A 22,955-nucleotide genomic window follows, 5' to 3' on the forward strand; every position below is an offset into this window, starting at 1 on the left:
CCGTCTGCTATATCACAGGCATGGTTACGTGGAGGCCCATCAACTTCCGGCTACCTGCACCTTTACTTCAATGGTGCTGGCCTCAAGTTGGGTTCCCTGCACCTTTTCTTCAGCTGCGCTAGCCCGAAGTCGGGCTCTCTACACCTTTTCTTTAACGGTGCAAGCCCTGAGTTGGGCTCTTTGGCTGCCTGAGTTATAGGCATGTAAAAGTATTAAGGAATGGCTCCCTTAGACGAAATTTTGAAGCGGCAGCACGTCTCTTCTCTGCACCTCTTCTTCGGCTTTTTCTTCATTTCCTTGTATCTTTTCTTTTCACTTGTGTAGTTAGTTTCAGTATGAGCTTATTTAAGCTCTTTCATTGTACGTTGTACTGTTTCTTTGTCTTAGTAAGAAATGAATTTGTTTATTCTCAAACACTTTTCTTTTCTACAACAATTGCCTCGTGTATGAATATTACATGTGTATTTTCCTTTAATGATGCTTAGAGCAGGAAAAGCCTTGAAACAAAATCCTACTAGTTTGAACTTATTGACATTATCAAGTATAATAATGATAATTCCCAATAGATTAAACTCTTGAAACTAACCGAAATAACGGCTGAGCGCTTCGCAATGCATGCGAGGCGACCATCCGAGAACGATAAACTCCAAATAATTCATCCGAGAGGGCAACCGAGCAGTAAGGGACTTTGACCGCGTTTTGACAACGTATGGCCTTATATTGCATCAATCCCCTAAGTACTGAGGATCTGAGGGTAGACTGGGGAATCCATGCAGTTTAGAGATTAGCCCAACTATCAACGGGGAACTCTTCCTCGGGGTAGATTCTAAGGGCCATATAATGTCCAGGTTGTGTCCAAACCCCGTATTGTCTCTTATAGGTAGTCGGTTTCCCAAGAGACTTGAGTCCGAGGACCATACAAGGCATTGGTTCTGTCCAAAACTTGTAGTGTTTCTTCTAAGTAGTTGGTTTCCCCAGAGGCTTGAGTCCGAGGACCATACAAGGCCTTGGTTCTGTCCAAAACTTATAGTGTTTCTTCTAAGTAGTTGGTTTCCCCAGAGGCTTGGGTCCGAGGACCATACAAGACCTTGGTTCTGTCCAAAACTTATAGTTTTTCTTCTAAGTAGTTGGTTTCCCCAGAGGCTTGGGTCCGAGGACCATACAAGTTTCATTTATTTATTGATATTGATTTAATTTCCAAAGGTTAGCCCCTTGACCCAAGTGGAGAGGGGTTAGCTTGATGTTGGAAGCCCCTAGAATTGCTCGTGCCCTTGGCACTGCCAGGCATAGCTCCTAGTGGAAACTTATGTTGGAACAAGAACATGTCGCTGGAAATGAAGGCACCCTCGCAGACCTTTGCTTGACAAAGGCTCAACTCCGCCGCCACCTGAGCCAACGCGCAAACCTTCCCCACAGACGGCGCCAATTGTAGAACGCCGATTTGTAACGACCCATGAATGACGTTGGACTCGTATACAAAGGGCCCCAACAATATGATTTGTAGAGAGTAGGCTTGAAAGGCATGACCTTGGGCACAGGTGGGCGGTTTAATCGTGGCTTCTATGAAAGCTCTCATATGGGAGGGCTGGGCATAACTGGCTAAGCCCTCTGTTTTTACGGGTCGTAGGACTTAAGTCCTCGGACGGTGTCCAAGGAGCCTTGTGCCCTTCTTTTTTCCTTTTTCTTCCAGCCCCCCTTTCTTCTGGGGGGTTTATCCTTTTATACTAGTGTCCGCTTCCCCCTTTAGAGTCCACGTGTAAGTTTTACTTTCTGGGGTACAGACCTGTCCTGTCAACCCATACCTAGAGTGGTTAGGGATCGTTGGGAAAGTTAAAGGGCATGGTTTAGAGTATGGGCTTGTCAGATAAAGGGTTTTGTATTATGATGTTGGTAGCTTTTTTCCTTGCTCTGTCCCTATATTCAGTTTGCCCCTTTCTTCAGGCATTTCGTGAGGTGCCGAGCATGAGGTCGTCCTCGGCAAAGGCTCTCCTCAGCTTGGGCCTTGGGCCCTAATGTAGAGTGGGCCTGGACCACGAATTCTCTGGCCCCACAACAGCGAACTAAACAGCATCGTATTGTGTTTTTACTGCATTATTATTATTCCTTAAGATATTTTTTTGAAACTATTATTATTATTACTTTTTTTTTTGAAACTATTATTGCTCTAGATTTGGTATATCATATTTGTGGTTAATATATTTGCTTGTATTGTATTTGGAATTCATACTAAACTTGTTAAATTGATTGTTTATTCAATTGTCTTTCTCAAAAAAAAAAAAAATCTATATATATATATATATTGTTTATTCAGTTGTATAAATTAGTGTTGGGGACGTTTTTTGTTGCCCACATGATGTTAGGGGAGTCAAGATCGAGACTTGACTTTAGGCTTGGAACATGGCCCAAAGGCTATCGGTGAAGTGTAAAAGGCCTATTTTGTTCAAGGTCTAGGTTGCATCCAACAAAGATTATAATAAGACCCCAAAAATACCTCATACAAAGATAAGCTAGCACAAAGGATGACCCACTATAACAAGTGCTTAAATAATAATCTAGCAATAAGCAAGAGAAATGTCAAATAGTAGATGTTTGGAAAACCAATAAACGTATTTGTATAGTAAAAATTATGCATTTCCTCCATAGTAGATTAATATAAAAGTGGGCCCATTATAACAAGTACACAAAAGGAAACATGATCCAGTAGTGAATATGACAGACCTTTAGTGGTAGACGTTTGACAGGTTAATAAGTGTGTTTACATTGTAAAAATCATATGTTTTCCTTATTATTATTAAGTCAACATAAGGGAAAACTTCCATAATATCCAAAATATTATGGCTTTCATCATAATAACAATAAACAAGGATTAAAGGTTTCATAATTACAAGTAAAAGAGGAAAAATAGGATGAAATGAAGGAAGAGAGAGATTCCAACTCAGTGCAGCAAATGTTGAACTAAGATTTTTGGGGAATATATATGTAGGGCATGAAAAGGGTAGTATAGGCTGTTTTGAGTGAGTGGTTATGTAGACTTGTGATGGTATGATAGAGTTAATGTTGAAACTAAATCTTTAATAGGTAAAGGGTTGTTTATGACTAATTAGAAAGCATTTATGGATTATGAATATGCATAAAAAGAAAAGGAATGTCTGAGGCTAAGTGAGTATGGGCTAAAGGGAATGATTTATGAGCTTGGGGAGAGTTAAATCACAAGCAAAGTGACAAGAAAATCAGAAATTTTAGAGGGGTTGGTGTCTTGTGGGCTAGTATGCTTAGGCATTTATAGGGGAGTTTAAGGGAGCATTAATTAGCAAAATTCCAAAACGTAGGACTAATTCAGGGGCAAAATAGCTAATATAATTATCCTAAGATTTGGCCTAAAATGGGAGATTTGCTTTTGGAGCTGTTTTGCTTCTTTAGGTAATGTCACACGGGTAAAAATCAGCATAATCTTACATTAAATGCTAAGAATTTTGAGATTGTGTTCAGCCAATGGGATTAAGGCAGGTATTAAAGAGGAATCCTAGTATTGAAATTGAGATTTGGACCCTAAGAAGTAGGATTCAACACCCTAAGCCAAATGTCAAAGTTTAAGTCCACTTCAGAGAGTTCCGCTAGAGATCCCTTTATACCCTCTAAACCACATGTTCCCAAATTTTCCCCTTTAGGATTCATGGTCTTGGTTCATGAACCGATTACAGACATTTTTAGTAATAAAATAAATTATTTGGTTGAGGTTTTCATAAGCTTAGAGGTCTTGGTTATGGCTTCCTTGAGTTGTGACCAAAACTTGGGAAAGAAGGGTATTAATTGCCCATTAACCTTTAGGTGTCAGCCTCTGGTATTGTTCACGTCAGAGTTGGCAGTGGGACAGGTGGTCAGCTCCTAATTTGGTTTGGGAGTTTAGTTGCTTCTTGAGGTGACCTCCAGCGGAAGACCGAATTGAATGGAGGTCTCTAGCAGGGTCAATTTGTACACATGGGCTGTTTTGGCTAAGATTTCATATTGGGCTTGGCCATGAGGGTTGAGTATTTTTGTGGGCCTCTAACTTGGTGGTTATCTCTACTTGGGCCTATCCTTTTGCTTTCTCATTGTGAGCCCTACAAAATTGACAAAGCTACCATATATTGCCATGGATTTTTATTCCACATGGGCTTTAGTTGTTAGTAGAAATAAAATGAATACATGAATTTTAATAAATATTTATGATAGGTTTTGGGTATTAATTTCCATGGGCTTTAAATAACAACTTGTATAGTTTCTCATAATTTTTGCTATGGATTATTTTTGTAAATGATATTTTCTTTGGGGCTTTTAAATAATGATCTCCAATATTTCTTGAGAATAATATTTACCATGAATTTTAAATAGAGGCAATATCCATGAGTTTCAAATAAAATATGGTAACAACCACTATAGTGGAATAATGTGATATTATCATGGGTTTTTTTATTGATAATCATAATAAGGTGAATAATTATCATGAGTCTTGGAAATAGATATTAAGAATGTATAAAATAAATAGTGACCATGGGTTCCTATATAAATTCCATGGGTTTATAATATGGTTGAAATAAATAAATGTCATAGGTCTAAAATAAATAATCATAACTTTCCATGGGCTTTTATATTAATAACACAAATTTATAATTTTCCATGAGCTTGATATATGTTTGTCATGGGTTTTGGAAAAACGAATAGTGTTATGTAACATAAATAGTTACCATGGGTTTATAATATGGTATGAAATAAATAAATATTATGGGTTTAAAATAAATCATAACTTGCCATGAGTTTTTATATTAGTAACACAAATTCATAATTCTCCATAGGCTTGGGCTTGATGTATGTTTGTCATGGGTTTTGGAAAAATGAATAGTGTCACGTAACATAAATGGTTACCATGGGTTTTTATAAGATAGATTTCATAGGTTTGTAATATTGTAGTAATAGGTTTAAGAACTTAAAACGTTTTTAATCATTGGACTTTAAGTGAAATACTTATAATATAGTATTTTGCCAAGTATTGATAATTTTGGGGTTTTTTACAAAATAGTGCCAAGTAGCTAGTTTGGGCTTTTAATATTGCCAATGCGAATTGGGTTTTTGATATATTACCAATGAGGATTAGGTTTTTGAAATATTGCCAAGCATTAGTAGATTTGGGTTTTTTTTTTTAAAAAAAGGATGGTATGTGTGCATTGGGCTCATACGGCCGGTTTTGCGCTTAATTAAATAATAATAGTAAAATTTGATAAGATATGAATTTTTTGGACTTTTTGTGATAGTTTATATCACGACTCAATTTAGATAATAAGATATGAAATATTTTTGGTTAACATAACAATAGGGCAAAAAAATATTTTGTGAAAACCTATTAACTTCTTAGTGGTGTTTGAAAATAAATAGGTCATACTTAAATAAAATTAGGTGTAAAAAAAATGTACTCTAACAATTAGTAAATTACTTTGGATCTAAATAGAATTTTTTTCAACTAGTATCATAGCAATTAAAACACAAATGGGTCTAAATTAAGATGTTTTCACACACGTTGTTACAAAATGAACCTTTTCCAACCTTTGGTCCAACAATGGCTCTCACCAAAACCTGAAAATATCTCACTGTCCAGCAACTTATGGAAATTGCTGTCAAGCCCAAAACTAGGATGGACCCAGTCTGAAAATAAACTCACCAACCCTTTGCCAAAATGAATTGGGTTTGGGCTAGAAGTCCTCGATCAAGAAACATGGGCTCCAAGATCAGAACCCAAAATCTCAAAAAGATTGACACAATTGACTCATGGTAATCATTTTTGGCCCAACAAAGAAAATCATACTATTAAGTACTTTTAATTACTGATTTTATAGTTTCTTGTTTAGCATTTTTATTTTTCTCCTTTCTCTCTAGGACTAATAGTTTTTTAATTTACTATTTAGACATATTTTATGCTTTTTAGCATTTTAAATATTTTAAACAAATACTTAGCATATTATGTACTCAAAATTATTTAATTATATATAAATAAATTACATTATTCATGCCATATTGCATATTAAATTCTAAAAAATTGTATCATCGCATCCAAACCATAAACATTGTAGTATTTGTAATATGTACCCATACCAGTACTTCATAGCTCTTGAAGTTTTTTTTTTTAGTTATAACAAGTGAGGGCAGGAGAATTTGAACCTCAATTCTCCTTGTAAAAAAATAATAAATACTATTAAACTACAAGTTATTGAAAAGTAGTCATAGCTCCCAAAGATCTCCACACATAAACAAATTGCACATAGAGTATACTAGAACTAAATACCAGAACTAAACTTTTTCTACATTTTCTGGAGAATCCAACCAAAAAAACATTCCTGGAAAGAGAGAGAAATCCCAAAAGTATTTACATATATTGTTTGGTTTTGGCATATAAACTTCAGATAATTTATAGGGGACAGTCACTAAAAGCAAAGAATTAGTGAAATGAACCTGCCTTTACATAAATTTCAAAAGTTGCGTGTAAAGGGTGTCTGCTAAGCATTTTCAAAAGCAATGTGAACAGCGTTTGCGTTTATAAATTAAAATCCAAGGACACTCCTTTTGCTCAATACTTGCTAAAACTTTAAAGCGACCATATCTCTTTTACAACCTTGTAGAATAAGTAGGAAACAATGAACAATAAAAGAGCTTATCAGATTAATCATCTTTTACCAATTCGCTGACGTTGGTTTGTTGGTAGAACATGTGCAATGTCCTTCACTAGTTTAGTAAGGAATCCACGAAGCTTCCTTTTATTTTTTTTGAACAAAATCAGTCTCCTTTAATATATATTATGTAGCAATAGTAATTTGATCCAGAAAAAACTTACATACTTTTAGAGTAGTGCTCTAAATTGAGTCCAACCCCTTTTGTGAGAGCTCATGGCACTGCTCCAAGAGCATAGCATTGCCTATTTGATCCAAAGTTAGCCAAGGATTTGTGAAGACTAATAGAATTTTTTTTTAATCAGGGAATTGTAAAATTTATGATGTATAGTATTTCTACACTTAAAATAAATAAATGACCCTTTTAAAAAAAATTGGGTTTATTTTATAGGAGAGAATAAGCTAATTAATGAATTTCTTCCTGTTAAAATTATTGCCGAGAAGTCGTTTTTTTTTTTTTTTTTGGTTCCATTGTGGGATATTGACGTGGAATGCAATACAATGAATTCTCTATTTCTATTTGTTCATTTATATTAATATTTCTGAATTGCATGTTTGAAGTTTAGGTAAAGAGATTCTAGATGTTTAACCAAAATGTTCTAGTATTTATATGAAACATAACAGGAACTAATTAAATTTATTTTTCTCTTACATCACTTAATTAGTACAAAGATATATATTGATGAGACAAAGAAAGTGCTGAAAGTTTGTCTGTTTTTCTTTTTCTTTTTTTAATTTGATAGATTGACTCATAAAAGGCATAATTTCCTATTAAAAACACGTACTCACTCCAGAACCTCTCTTATCAAAGCATTTTTAACTGTACTTTCATAATCTCTTTTTTTTTTTTTTTTTTTAAATGCAATTTGGGTAGAAGGCTTTCGGCTAAATCTTCTCTTTTCGCATTGATCCTACTTTGTTTTTTTGGTTAAAAATTGTTCCAACTTTTCTTTTGAGCTTTTACCTCCATTAAACGACACTGTAAAATTAGGTTCGTTTTTTTTTTTCTTCTTCTTTTTCATTCTCCTTTTCTCTTTGTTTTTTAACCTGCTTTACTAGGTCTTTTGTTTTACTTTATTTTGTTTATTTATTTGGCTATAGTTTCTTATAACAAAAACAAAGTTATTTTTTTTATTGACAATTAAATTTAACTATATAGTTCATTGATTAATATAATCATTAGATTAAATTCAAATAAAAAATCTAAAGTACACCTAAAGTACAACACGTAAGCAACTATATCTAAGTTTAACTCTCATTTTGTTAACTTTATTACGCCTCGACTATTACAGAGTGTCTTACATGCAAACGAGCTTCCCAAATTTCCGGATGTAAGACCTATCAAATGCTTTGTGAAATATGACAAAAACCAAATAATATGTATAGGTTAGATGAATCAACCAGGGAAGTTGGGTTTCATGTTTTTGATGATTAAAACGATGACTCTTTTGTCTCCACTCTTTAAAATGGAGGTCCATGCACTATCACAAAGCAATAAAGAACACAATGACATACACGCTCCCTCGAGAGTTGCCACTCCCATCTTACCCTTTCAACTTCTTTTCATGGCATCCAAAGAGAGGAATGTGAGTTGGAAAAGCCAACATTCGGGCTCGCCTTGCAAATGTTTACCTTTTTAGCCCCAACACTCAAAGGGAATATATATATAAAAAATTCATAGAATCATGTAGCACTAGCTAAATATATATATTAGAACATGAAAATTTGATTACCAAATGTACTTATACATCAACATTGAGTACTGTATCTATATTTAAGAATGCAATGAAGGCAATTTGTAATGGATATTTGGATGTCATTATGTGAACAAAAGCATATTTATTTGAGTTTTGTTGACTGGAAATCAACCATGTTATACATGCATTGGCACAATAATATATATTGAAGAGACAAAGATATAACCTTTTTACGTATAAGGGAGTATATATGATCCAAATTTTCTTTTTCAGCTGCTTTTCCTTTTGCTTTTCTTTTAGCAATTTAAAACATGGCATGGGGACATTTGAGTACCCCATGGACTTAAGAGAGTGGCACTGTCTTGCATTCAGCATAAAATCACAAACCATATCTGAGAATTCAATATCATTCTAGCTTTTGAACCTTTAGTGTAAGGGGCCAATGGACTTTTGCAGCAACCCCACGAGCATATGGTTTTACAACTAAAAATCATCTTTAAAAGCTGAATCTTAGGGGTCCTCTATCTTTGTCATTGCCATCTAAAGTGGAAAATTCCCCCATGAAATTAAAAAAAATAAAAAAAATTGGGTAAAGAGCTATATATTCTCCTTCTTACACTCTTTATTCTTTAAACTCCGTCTTTTTATTGAGAGGGAAAAAGAATTTTTGGCTTTTGGGTTTATACTTAGGATTCCTCACCTTTAAAAGTCAGGTCGTTTAGAGAAAAGAAAGTGAGTGGGAAATTTTTTATTGCATGAAAAGGGAAAGTATGAGTAGGGGCCATGAATTTCCAATATCATCCCTTTCATGGGCTTAGATAAAGAAGCCGTATATGCCTTTTGGGTCATCTTATTGGTCTATAAAAAACTATGTTAATGAGTTTTAACTAATAGTTGATAATTATTAATTAGCAGTCATTCTTTTTGTACATGCTATAAGCCTATAATGGGTGAATTATAGTTACTAGATTAATCATCAGCTACACAAACTCCCATATGGTATAATTATTATTTGGCCTTCATGATTATAGGATAAAAAAGTGGGAACCAATTTCGTACAAAATCCAAATTCTCATATGTTCCATCTTTTCTTGTCCAATGAGATGGCAAAACGTCACCACCGACTCCCTAATTTGCAATATCAAATGACAAATGTGTCAAAGTTACACTCAAGAGTCAGCCATATGTGTTTTCAGCATATCAAAGACATGAACAATTTTTAAAATTAATGAATGTGCTCTACAAACTATTACAATAGGGGCCATGTCTTAAATTTATTTTTTCAATGAAATCAAAGTAACAATGATAAAATATGATCATGCTGTAGGTATATACGACCTAGCTACCCACTTTGCTTAATTATTGCTAGAGGCATATGTGAATTGGGAAATAGTATTGTTTTAGGGAAAAGATAAGGTGGGCTTATGGGTTGAATTTTCAGATCAATTTTTAAAAGGTAACCATGTCATTGCATTCCAAAAAATGTCCTATTGCCCGTCCCATTCGTGTTCTTTAATTAAATCAATCTATTTATAATTACTATCAAGCTTTTGTCATATATATCTCAACCACGAGGTGGGCTATTCAGATTTATCAGTTGTTGATCACCAAACCAGATCCATGTTTTATTTTAATGGGTGACCTTTTTAATAGCAAATAGATGTTGGTTTCTGATTGGAAGTGTTGGGTTCAAATCTTCATGGCTCCCACTTAGCTGCCCTATTGAGGAAATGCCACATCAAATTTTTTTGACTAGAAGGAAATATTATACTTATAGATTATTCATCATAAAAATTATAAAGTGGATTCCTACACGGCGTGGATTATGGGTTCCACATTGTTCGGGACGAGCTTGAAAGCTCTTTACAAAGTATATAAAGTGAGGTATGTGTTTATCATTGTAGATCACATCCAATGTTTCTAAGCAGGCCTCAAATTATTGTGTATGAAAGAAAACCCTGAATTGTATAAATCAAGTGGTCCTAATTGTCTTTGATTCGATGGCATATATATCTCATATTAAAGCAACCATGCAAGAGAAAATTGGAGGAAAAAAATGTACGAAACTAAATTACAATTGTCACTATATATGTTGTTATATTTTTAATCACGGTGGTCCATTGAAGCAGTGACATATATGTATAATACCTCTGATGTGCATGAATGTTATAGATATATATATATATATATATATGATGATGTGATGGAGGGCCGATAGAGGCTTGGCTTAGCTAGTAAGGCTTTTATACTTCGTCTAACCTATTTAGGCTCGAGTCTTGCTGTCAGCAGGAGTCTGTTGGTGAGTATCTATACGGGTTGGACCAAGAGCCTTTTAACCTTAGTGCTCTGCTTGAGGATTAACGTAACCTAGCGAACCCCTATTTTCATTTACCCAAAAAAAAAAAAAAAAAAAATTGATGTGATGGAGGATGCTTTGTCAAAGGTGCTAGGCTATTTGTTGTCACTCTTGGAGGTGATAAGATTTGCATAACAAATGCCTGAAATGCATGGGGTACCTTTTTACGCGCCATATGATGGGCCATTGTGCTATGTTATTACATGCAAAAATAATATGCCCATGTCGGGGATCTGGGACTAAATGACAACTTCTTGCTGGTCTTTTCCCATTTGTAGTTTAGGAAGCCTAATTTAAAAGAAGCTTTTTCAAGCCCCCTCTGCTTTTCAAACAGAGAATACATCACTACTGCACCCACTTTAAGCGCTTAATTATCGCCATATATACATACATCCACGGTCCACCATAAGATTACCTGGCTTCGATATGATATAAAGTTTTGTTTTCCTAATGCTTCTCTTTTATTTATCTACCTGGTGTCCAAAAAAAGCTGTATAGCTCAACCGATTGATACTTCTTAGTACAATCATAAAAAAGAAAAAGAAAAATATCCTTTGACACCATAGAGAGTAGCCAAAAACCGTGTAGCTCAACTGACCGTACTTCTTGTGTGATCACTGATCATCAAGAAAGAAAAAGAAAAAAACCCTTTGACACTGTAGAGATATTTGAGGGTGTGAGGCAGAATTTTATTCTGACATCTGAAAAGGGAATAATAAGAAAACAAAGAGCAATGAATAGTTCACGAGAGGGTTTACCGACTAAGGAGTCATAATCACCGAATGAGCCGTCTTTATTGGTAGTAGGGTCATCCAGTCACTTCAACTTCACTGAGCTATGCCTAATAAAATTCCAGACTGGTTCATGAAAAGTGATTTCATACAGTAATAAAAACAAATGGCAAAACTACAAAAGTTTCCATTATCAATCACGTGCCATGCACAGTTAGACAGCGAAAGAGAGAGAGAGAGAGAGAGAGATCTACAAATTATTATATTGATGATGAATCAAATACAACACGCATGAAAGGCCCCAAAGACCTTTTGTATATATATTTTGTTAGGCCAAACTTAATTAATTTAGGCCATGAAGAAAGAGGTTTATTTTCTCCTCTCCAAAGAAAAACAAATAAAAAATTTCACCAAAAAAAAAAAAGTATACACACGTGTAACCAACATACACGTATGAACACCCCTCATTCAGTAAGGTTAGCCCAAAAGCTCAAGGCCAAAAAAAAGAAAAAAAAGGGGACATTTCCCGCCAAAAAAGCACACATACACACGTGTGTGCTACACAACTAAAGCGTGTGCACACATACCACTCCAAAAGAAAAGAAAAAAAAAAAAAAAGTCTACAAAATGGAGCCGATTGATTTCTTATTCATTCATTCATTTTCATCTCCTCCTTATCATGAAAAGACGCAGAAGTTGAAGCAATGATGGTAGATAGATGAGAAGCTTGACTTATAAACCCCTTAAACACATCTCAAACTTTCAAACTTGAATCTCTCATCTTTGCCAAACCCCCTATGATCTTTTTCATCATCCCAAACCCTATAAAAATTTGGCCCCCACCAAAGCCTTCCTTTCATTCAACAATCAATGCTGCCTTTGAATTCAATCACCCACTTCTTTCACACTCCATGACTCCACTATTAAAAACAACATTGTTTCTTCAACTTTCCCCACTTTCCCATTCACCAAAATACTTATTTATATAACAATCGATTCCCCTCCTTCTCCCTTGGGAATCTGCAAAGCCATTAATAATGAATGGCCATCCCCACTAAGAACAAAAAATTAGTAAACTTTTCCAAACTCACCAAACTCTGATACATACATTATATATACTATAATCTACACCCATCACTCTAGTCAATTTTTGATCTCCAAAAAAAAAGACCCTCCAAAAACTATTGAGGTCTCTTTGCTTTTTTATTTATTTTTTTAATTTTTTTCCCACCTTTTTTTTTCCATTACTCCGAGTTTCCTTTGTCATCATCTACCCATAAGTAGCTGTTTAATTTTCTCCTTTTATTTGGTGATGATGACGATGATGATGACGATGAATCACTGGACCTCATTCTAGTACAAATTGTAACTCGAAGCTGTGGCAACACTTTTGAGGGCTTCCTCCTGGTGTTATTGTCAAGAACAAATTCTTGCATTAACTGGTAGCAACCATTGATTTTATCCTAAAAAAAACAGAAGCCAAAAATAATAGATTAATTAACATATAACAGCTAGATTGTTTTATCTATAATAATCATAAACCATAAACATTGTTACATGCTTACTTTGTGTAGTCCATCACACCATGATTCAGCATGTTCAGGATTAACAAGAGACAAATTTGGAATTTCACTAGCTGCACAAAGTATGGCTGCGGCAGCAATGCATGATGGCCAATACTCAAGAAAGCTAGCCTCTGTGGACACGTCATAAAAAAGAAAAAGTATTCTTTCAATTTTATTGTAAAAGAATGACCCTTTTTGTCCCCAAATTCCAATACGTAATTATTCTTTATTTCCATATACGTACATGTGTGCATGCATGTACGTACCTAATAGTATCAGCATATATTACCTTGAATATTAGATAAAATGATTTCAGTCGCCCTTGAAACTAAAAAACCAGCATAAGTTCCTGCCGAATCAAGCTTGCATGCGAAGTAAGCAATGAAGCTGAATGGTGTTATGGATCGTAGTCTCCAATCCAAAACACTAAGCACAAGAAGCTCCATCCTTTGAATCGTTCTAGGCTCAAAAATGTGTTTGGCTACTTCCACCTATAATGCATTTTACATTAGTACTATGCTCACATAATTGAACAAAATAATAGCTAGAGACACTAATATATATATGTACCTGAAGATCCAATAGAGAAGGAACCAGAGGTTCCTCCATTTTAGCCGCTAAAGATAAGCAAGCTACAGATAACAGTTGCATTGGCCACCCATTTGTTTGCTGAAACAGTAACAACACTATTAGCAATCAAAAAAGAAGAATAGCATTAGCTTATTCAATAGTATAAGTAACAGTTATAATTAATGGGGGTTTATTAAAGATTCCTGTGCATTGTGGAATCGAACTGTTCGATACTCCATTTTTATATACATAGTGGCACAAATGCCAATGTTCCCACGTGCACTCAATTGTGCGGGACAACAACAAAGAACATAAGCCAAGTTCATATAAAAGGCTCCATAAGTAGCAATCCGTACTTTATACTGTAGTTATTACAAAGTCAAGCGTAACAAATGATAAGGAATAAGTAATTTGTCGGACTTTAAAGTTTAACCAAACACTTATATAGTAATCTCTTTTCTCTTTTGGGATGGGTTATTGGATCAAAATCTTAAACCCTTTGTTTTTTTTGGGTAAGTAATCATAAGCTTAAGCTAGAAGACTGAAAAAGAGAGTACGTACACCTCTACTGTACAAAAACCACTAAACATATATATTTGGACAAGTGGATATTGGATACCATAAAGTCTAAAAACGTTACTCACACTACTTAGGTCCTTGTCATGTTGAAAAGTCAAAAATAATTACTTTGTACCTTTGAAAAGTCATTAAAGAATAGTCCTACTATGGTACTAGAAACTCGCGGCGATAAATATTGATTTTATTGAAATAGATTGTAAAATAATATTAATTTCTATTGATTAAAGTTTACCGGCAAACGGCGAGAATAAAGATACCGATCCAAGTAGTTAACGGCGAGGTACGCCGTCAATGGCTGGAATCCGTAATATGCTTGAACCTGCAAAAACGCAATACAAATATTCAATTGTTATTTTCATCTAACATAATTTCTGCTGATTTTTAAATATATATAAATTCGGATAATAATATTGTCCACATCTCTCATAAAGGATAGGAGTAATTTAATTCAAAAGCCTTATCTTTCGTTTGTCTTTAAATAAAACAAGAACAATGATATAATTAATGCCAATGGCTTTTAGGTGAATAAGCATTTATGTTTCTAGAAAAACGTCTAGATTCAAATGCCTAATTAAAAATGTATAAAACATACCCTTCATGATAATAAATAGTGATTGAATGTGACATTAAAAATAAAATTGTGAATGTAAAAAGTTTTGTAACTCAACCATGTGTATCTTAAAGGCATACATTAACTGCATTTCAATATTATTATATCATTTTCAATAACTTATTGAAAAAAACATCTTAATTAATTTAAGAATAAGAAGAAAGGAATCCATTGATTTCAACAGACTCATCGTCATAAATAGTGATATATTGACCATTTAATTTCTCCGACCAAATAATTAAAAAAATCAAAACAAATCAAAAGCAAAAACAAAAAGATCGGAGGTTTTATTTAAAAAAAATTTACACATTCTATAATAATATTAGTTAGCAAACCCCGGCGCATGTTAGCAAGACCGGAGAGAGATGCTAAAATGCGCCAACATCGGATGGCGGCTCCGAAGTCCGAGGTGGTCGAATCAGATCTCTACGTAAAAACTACATAAAACGGTCGGGTGGCATTACAGTAAAAAACGCAGAACTCGAAGTCCGATCATCTAATAAAAAAAGGAAGATGAAGATGATGATGATGATGAAGAAGAAGAAGAAGCAAAAACCAGACCTTGAGAATCCACGAAACCGATTGTTCTCTAGCTGAAGCATCGAGGGATTGAGAGCGAAACCTAGCGAGGTAATCGAACCCAGGAACGAAGTTACGCTCGTCCTCGATGAACTCGGCTATGGACTCTTCGCTACAAGCCGAGGAGTCCAAGTCCGACGAGTACTCCGCCGGAGACGACTCACCGGACAAGATTTCGGACCCTTGCTCACCGCAAAGCAGGTCATCGGATAAACACTCGGAGGAGCACGATAGTATCGACATGATTGCTGCCAATAATTGTTATTACTGCTAGCTAGTCTGCTACCACCACAACTCACTCTCATTCTCTGCTGCTTCCCATGTTTAACTACCCCCAAGACAACTCACCCAAGCTTGTCTTGTCTCCCCTCTCTGTGAGTGTGTGTGTCTGTGTCTGTGTGTCTCTGAGAGAGAGAGAAAGAGAGAGAGAGAGAGAGAGAGAGAGAGAGAGAGTGAGTGTGTGGTTTAAGTTTTGGCGTTGGGTTCGGGGTTTGTGTTGAAACTTGAAAGGACTATCTGTTTCGTTGGATATATAAATGTGAGGTATATTGTAGTTGTTTTTCATTTTTTTAATTTTATTTGCTAAAGTTTTATATAAACAGTGACCAAAGGAAAAGGAAAGGACGAAGTGCGTGTGGGGATTTTGATTTTGATTTTTTTTTTAAAATTATTATTATTACAGGTTATAGTAGATTTTCTGAATTGTGTCGGGGAAAAATGTAGTAATAATAATAATAGTATATGTTTTTGGGTTACTTGCTAATGCTAAACACCTTTTAGCTTTGGAAGATTGCTGTTTGGTCTTACATTACAGTTAGATGTATTAATCTGAGGCTAGTGGCTGTGGCTGTCGAGGTTTTTCATTAGCTTAGATAGTCTTGGATAATTTACTAGCCCAATCATATAATGCCACGTGGAAAAAGATGATGGCATATTGGTTGTTGGTTGCTCGGGTGGCCAACACATTAGTACTTTGCAACTTCCTATGAGACCCTAGTCCCATTTATTATATAATGGATAAATATATATAAATTTAGGGAAATGCTAACGAGTGTCTTGAGGGCACTGGTTAAATATCTAATTAAAGAAAGTTTTTATTGGAAAAAAAAAAAAAACAATTAATGTTTTAACAGCTTTTTTCATTTTCTATAAAAGTGATGTCAAAATTTTCCTAAAATAGATTGTTAATCGTTAGTATAACCCATAAATTTATACGAAAGTTAATAAACTTATAATAAAGAGCCATCATTATAAAGTGGATATCAATTATTAAGTAGAAATTGGAATCTTATGATGGGGTCTTCACTAATCATCCTACCACCCCTTTGAGGGGCTAGGAAATTAAGTTTGTTGAAGTTTGTAAGTCGAGGTGGGACGAGTGGAGACTAGTTGTCATTCCTAATGAGGTAATTTCAACGTTAATGAAAGAGAGATCAACAGAGAAAGGACAAAAACAACTTAGAGATAGAGAGAAGGGGGGTATTTTAAGCGATGCTAATAGTACATGTATATAAAAGATTAAATTATAATAATTTACCTTTGATAAGATAAAACAAGCAAATCTGAAATCCCATCCATATCTCATTCCCTTTGTGAGGCAAAAATTAAAAAAAAATGTGGGTCAAGTAAAAACCAGGTGAAACATTTACACTATGTTTAGAATGGATGGAAGAGGAGGAAAGGAAAAAGAAATGGAGGGAAGGGATTATTTTTCTGCAATTTAGTTGGAAAAAATGGAGGGAAGGGAAAAGAAATTAAATCCACCGGACCCATCATTTTCAATCCACCCAAACTGGACAGAAATGACGAGAAAGGTTTTGGAAATTACAATTTTTCCTATTAGCCTTTTACTCGTTTTTTCACTTAATGAGGGTATAAAGGTAAAAAAAACATTTTTCTTCTTTTGCAAACCAAACAAATAAAAAATATATAAATATATTCTTTTCCCTGCCCCTCCCTACTTCCAAACATATACAAAAGAAACATTTTCTTTATCATTTCTTTTCCCCCTAATCATTTCTGTTCTCTTCTCTTCCTCCATTTACAACCAAACACAGTGTTAGTATTTATAAATACGAATCAAAGTATTTGTATGAAAAATACACAATATCTTACACGCATTCTAGATAATTAGGTGAAAAAAATCCAGGTACCAATTTCTTGGAATTCTCATTATGGTGACAATTGCAAGAAAAGTATAATGTCACATGGTTAATTGTTTGAATCTGGCTTATCTAGTTATCTTCCAACTTCTCATAATTATTGCCATTTTTCTTTCTATAGGGAAAAGAAAAGTACACTAGGTGGCCGTCTCTTTCCCGCTAAATTTGGTAGTCTTTATATGCTTTTGATAGCTCTATATATATATATATATGCCATCTCTGTCTTTTTCTTATGAACCTTACTGCTTAGCAAAAGCCGAAAGTTATTTGGGCTGGATTTACAGTGTGTATATTAAGATTATTTAAGCCTTGTATATTAAGATTATTTAAGCCTTGAGTAAGCCGTACACGTGTATATGCCATATGGATGAATCTCAAATGTCATCTTGGTAGGGCACCTCCTTCGCCTTGGAACTAGCCCCATCCACTATTACAAATTGAAAATCTTGAACTAGTTGATAGCGTTAGAATGATGGCATGTCTTTTGGGTATTTTAAAAAATAATAATAATCCAGCCCCATCAAGAGGACACTTGCAATAATGATGTTAAAAATCTTTTGTTTGGCATCATTATTTGCTCAATTTAATGAAAGGTTATTTAGTGACATTAACAAAATAGAATCATGAAATGTGCACCAACTTAAATTAAGTGACAGTAGGTTTCAATTAACTTAACTGATAAAGTCTTTTATAGTCGAATAAGAAATTTAGGAGTTCGATTCCTGCATACACCAAAAATCAATCATTGTTTTGATCTGATAATAAATAACAATTATTGGAAGTCGACACTTCACTTAAAAAAACCTCCAACGAGGTGTATAGTGGTTTTGGTTTGGGCAAAATGATTCTACCTAGGCTCCTAGCATGTTGATAATTGATAAATAATTTAGATCCTAGACGAAAATCGTCAGACTTTGAATTCATTTCTTTCAAGACCCAAAAGGAAAAATAGGAAAGGAACCATAAAAAAAATAAAAACAAAAAAAATACAGTAATGGAATTGACAAGGCATCAAAGAAACAGCTGGAGCTCTGCAACAAAAATATTGCTACCAATATCTACCATTCAAGTTGAATTTTCTTCGTACCCATGGTTGGCCAGAGAGGACACTCACGTGTCATGGGTATGCCCAGTAATAAAGGCAGTGTGGAGAAGAAGTCTCTGTTCACATTATAACTTCACGGGTGTTCCTCATAGTATGATTGACTTTCTACAGGAATTAGGGCATGAGATATTTTTGTAACATTATTTATAGTTGGTTTCGGTTGAATAACAATTAGGATTGCAATAGTATAACTATTTTATTGATTAGATTGTCCAAAGGGCTGTGGATAATGCTACCCAATTCATAGAGATTCACTCAACTTGTTGTCCTGTAGGCCTCTCTCATAATTTGATTTGGATGCCCCCTAGCTTGTATTGTGTAATGTACTGCTCAAGTGAGTGCACTTTTTAGAAAGAAAAAAATAAAATTTATTTTAGTGTTGTGGGGCCCGACAATAGATGGGTCAGATCCACCTATTCGCAGGAATACTTAAGGCCCAGGTCGAAGAGGATAGTAGTCCCAGCCCAATAAACGCAAAGCACCAATGGGCCATAGAAACCGCCGAGGAAGGTACAGCCCTCGGCTAGCCCAGAGCTACACTAAGGAAAGGGGTAAAAGCGGCATAGGGATAATCTTGTAAGAAATCTAAAATATCTAGGAAAGGCTGCCCAAACTACCTACCCTAGACGGAGCTTTGCCTCTCACAGAGTCGTGTCTCTTTAGCCTACTCAACCACTCCCAATAACTCAGGTCTTAAACTGATGGGACAAGTGTCAGGCTAGGAAAGTTCGACCCTACACGTGGACGAAGGAAATTGAATGCATGCTAATATAAAAGGAAAATTTGCAACCTAAAGGAGAGATCCTTCCAGAAAGAAGAGGACCAAAGGGGTGAACACCTCTAAATCATGCATGAACAACTTAACAAAACCACAGCCGAGTAAACATGACTTAGCCTTTCGATCCACTCTCTACAAATGATATTGTACGGGTCCATTTACGTGCGAACCCAACCCTACTGTGGTCCAACGCAAATCGTGTCCCTACAATTGGCGCCGTCTGTGGGGAGGCTTGCATGTTAGCTCGAGCGGTGGCGAAGTTGAGCTTCTGTCGAATAAGGGGCTATGAAGGTGCCTATATCACCGGCGACATATTGCTGATATTCCAACATAAGCTCTTACTAGGGGCTACGTTCCACGTTGTCAACGACATGGACAAGCCTAGGGGCTTCAAACACCAGGCCAGCTCCCCCCACCTTATTTGAGGAGCTAAACCTTCAGAAAACAAGCAAATAAAAAGAAGCATACAAGTTTTGGACAGAACCAAGGCCTTGCATGGTCCTCGGACCCAAGCCTCTGGGGAAACCAACTACTTAAAAAGGAGAATACAAGTTTTGGACAGAACCAAGGCCTTGCATGGTCCTCGGACCCAAGCCTCTGGGGAAACCAACTACTTAAAAAGAATCATACAAGTGTTGGACAGAACCAAGGCCTTGCATGGTCCTCGGACCCAAGCCTCTGGGGAAACCAACTACTTAAAAAGAATCATACAAGTTTTGGACAGAACCAAGGCCTTGCATGGTCCTCGGACCCAAGCCTCTGGGGAAACCAACTACTTAAAAAGGAGAATACAAGTTTTGGACAGAACCAAGGCCTTGCATGGTCCTCGGACCCAAGCCTCTGGGGAAACCAACTACTTAAAAAGAATCATACAAGTGTTGGACAGAACCAAGGCCTTGCATGGTTCTCGGACCCAAGCCTCTGGGGAAACCAACTACTTAAAAAGGAGAATACAAGTTTTGGACAGAACCAAGGCCTTGCATGGTCCTCGGACCCAAGCCTCTGGGGAAACCAACTACTTAAAAAGAATCATACAAGTGTTGGACAGAACCAAGGCCTTGCATGGTCCTCGGACCCAAGCCTCTGGGGAAACCAACTACTCAAAAAGAATCATACAAGTTTTGGACAGAACCAAGACCTTGCATGGTCCTCGGACCCAAGCCTCTGGGGAAACCAACTACTTAAAAAGAATCATACAAGTGTTGGACAGAACCAAGGCCTTGCATGGTCCTCGGACCCAAGCCTCTGGGGAAACCAACTACTTAAAAAGAATCATACAAGTTTTGGACAGAACCAAGGCCTTGCATGGTCCTCGGACCCAAGCCTCTGGGGAAACCAACTACTTAAAAAGAATCATACAAGTGTTGGACAGAACCAAGGCCTTGCATGGTCCTCGGACCCAAGCCTCTGGGGAAACCAACTACTTAAAAAGAATCATACAAGTGTTGGACAGAACCAAGGCCTTGCATGGTCCTCGGACCCAAGCCTCTGGGGAAACCAACTACTTAAAAAGAATCATACAAGTGTTGGACAGAACCAAGGCCTTGCATGGTCCTCGGACCCAAGCCTCTGGGGAAACCAACTACTTAAAAAGAATCATACAAGTGTTGGACAGAACCAAGGCCTTGCATGGTCCTCGGACCCAAGCCTCTGGGGAAACCAACTACTTAAAAAGAAGAATACAAGTGTTGGACAGAACCAAGGCCTTGCATGGTCCTCGGACCCAAGCCTCTGGGGAAACCAACTACTTAAAAAGAATCATACAAGTGTTGGACAGAACCAAGGCCTTGCATGGTCCTCGGACCCAAGCCTCTGGGGAAACCAACTACTTAAAAAGAAGAATACAAGTTTTGGACAGAACCAAGGCCTTGCATGGTCCTCGGACCCAAGCCTCTGGGGAAACCAAGTACACAAAAGCGCCATCGGAGCTCCCTAACTCCCAGTCGATTGCTCGGATAGATTGTTTATAAATCATCAGCCTTGGACGACATTCACGCGCTTACCACAGAATGTCCAACTGATATCCCGGTTAGTTTCGTAACTTTGATTTATTACAAATTATCGGTATAATGCCTGATAGTGATGACAGATGAGATTTGATTAGATTATGCTTCAAAGTAGCTTTATCACAAATACTCTCTAAGCAACACATACATAGAGCACATTCGTTCACAGAGTTGTGTTGCCCATTAGATCAACGTTTAAAACATGTAAATCAATTTCCATTTTTATTACGATAAAGAAATAGTACAGTGTACAAATGAAAAGCTGGAATCAGCCCACGTCAAAGCTTACTACATAAGCAAGAAAAGAAAAAACAAGAAAGCTGGAGAAAGCCGAGGAGGTATGTCGGAGGAAAGGTTGGCTACAGCTCCGAGACCTTATTATTCCCCCGCACCCTTACATGCCCATAACTCAGGCAGCCAAAAAGACCCAACTTGAACCTGACACCGTTGAAGAAAAGGTGCAGGGAGTTGAAGGTGATGGGGCTTTCTCTAAATATACACCTGCCGCAAAGCAGAGGCGCTGATGGAGGAAAACCCTTCTTCTGCCATACCAAAGTGCTGGCATGAACAGAGCCTGCTTCGGATTTTGGCTAAAAGAGGGAGAGACGCCATTCCCCCTCGGTGGAGATGGAATACTCTCTTGAACTTATGCTTCCTGTGCCCGTACCTTACTGTTATAAGCCTCATGAAGACACGGCGCTTTTGCGGCGGAGACATTTCTTTCTTCCCAACCCTCACTTTCAACATGTTATGCCAAGAAGGGAGAACTCCGGATATGAAAGCTGTGATGTGGTAGAAAATCTGAAGGATCTGTGCGTATATAAAGCAACTTTCTCTGCTTCCCATTTATTGGAAAAGACAAGGTGATGGCAGTCAACTCATGTGGCGTCCCGAGAAACGCTATAGACAAAACAGTCTTGGCTCAACTTCCAACATCAACTGCAACCACAAGATTAAAGAGCCTCGTAAAGGCGCGCTTCGGTCATCGTGACATCAAAGGGTACCACGTGGCCAGAAATTGCAGAAATATCTCTTAATTCATGGGCTAGGTGGATTCGTGGCCCCGGGGCCACTTTGTTTAAGGGCCCAGGTACTTTGGCCGACGCCGAGCAGCGGCCATAGCCGAGGACAATCACTGTTGGGCACCTCGGGAAATGCTCAAAGATAGGGGAAACCAAGTACTAGTGCAGACATTGGTCTTGGACAGAACCTAAGGCTTGCATGGTCCTCGGACTCAAGCTAATAGGGAAAACCAAGTACTAGTGCAGACATTGGTCTTGGACAGAACCTAAGGTTTGCATGGTCCCCGGACTCAAGCCTCTGGGGAAAACTACCTAAAAAGGAGAATACAAGTTTTGGACAGAACCAAGGCCTTGCATGGTCCTCGGACCCAAGCCTCTGGGGAAACCAACTACTTAAAAAGAAGAATACTAGTTTTGGACAAAACCAAGGCCTTGCATGGTCCTCGGACCCAAGCCTCTGGGGAAAACTACGTACTAATGTAAACATTGGTCTCGGACAG

At 36.7% G+C, this 22,955-nt stretch overlaps 1 protein-coding gene across 1 annotated transcript; it reads right to left on the bottom strand.

Annotated features, from left to right (window-relative positions):
- Nucleotides 1-11,717: 11,717 nt before the first annotated feature.
- Nucleotides 11,718-15,891, bottom strand: LOC126718580 (cyclin-D1-1). The gene is made up of 6 exons (XM_050420865.1): nt 15,365-15,891; nt 14,426-14,512; nt 13,615-13,713; nt 13,334-13,535; nt 13,045-13,175; nt 11,718-12,942 (listed from the first exon to the last, which is right to left on the bottom strand). Exons 1-6 carry the CDS (start codon nt 15,623-15,625, stop codon nt 12,724-12,726), a joined length of 999 nt encoding a protein of 332 aa, XP_050276822.1. The 5' UTR covers nt 15,626-15,891; the 3' UTR covers nt 11,718-12,723.
- Nucleotides 15,892-22,955: the final 7,064 nt, after the last annotated feature.

The sequence above is a fragment of the Quercus robur genome, chromosome 3 (assembly GCF_932294415.1).
Source record: "Quercus robur chromosome 3, dhQueRobu3.1, whole genome shotgun sequence".
Taxonomy (NCBI): Eukaryota; Viridiplantae; Streptophyta; class Magnoliopsida; order Fagales; family Fagaceae; genus Quercus; species Quercus robur.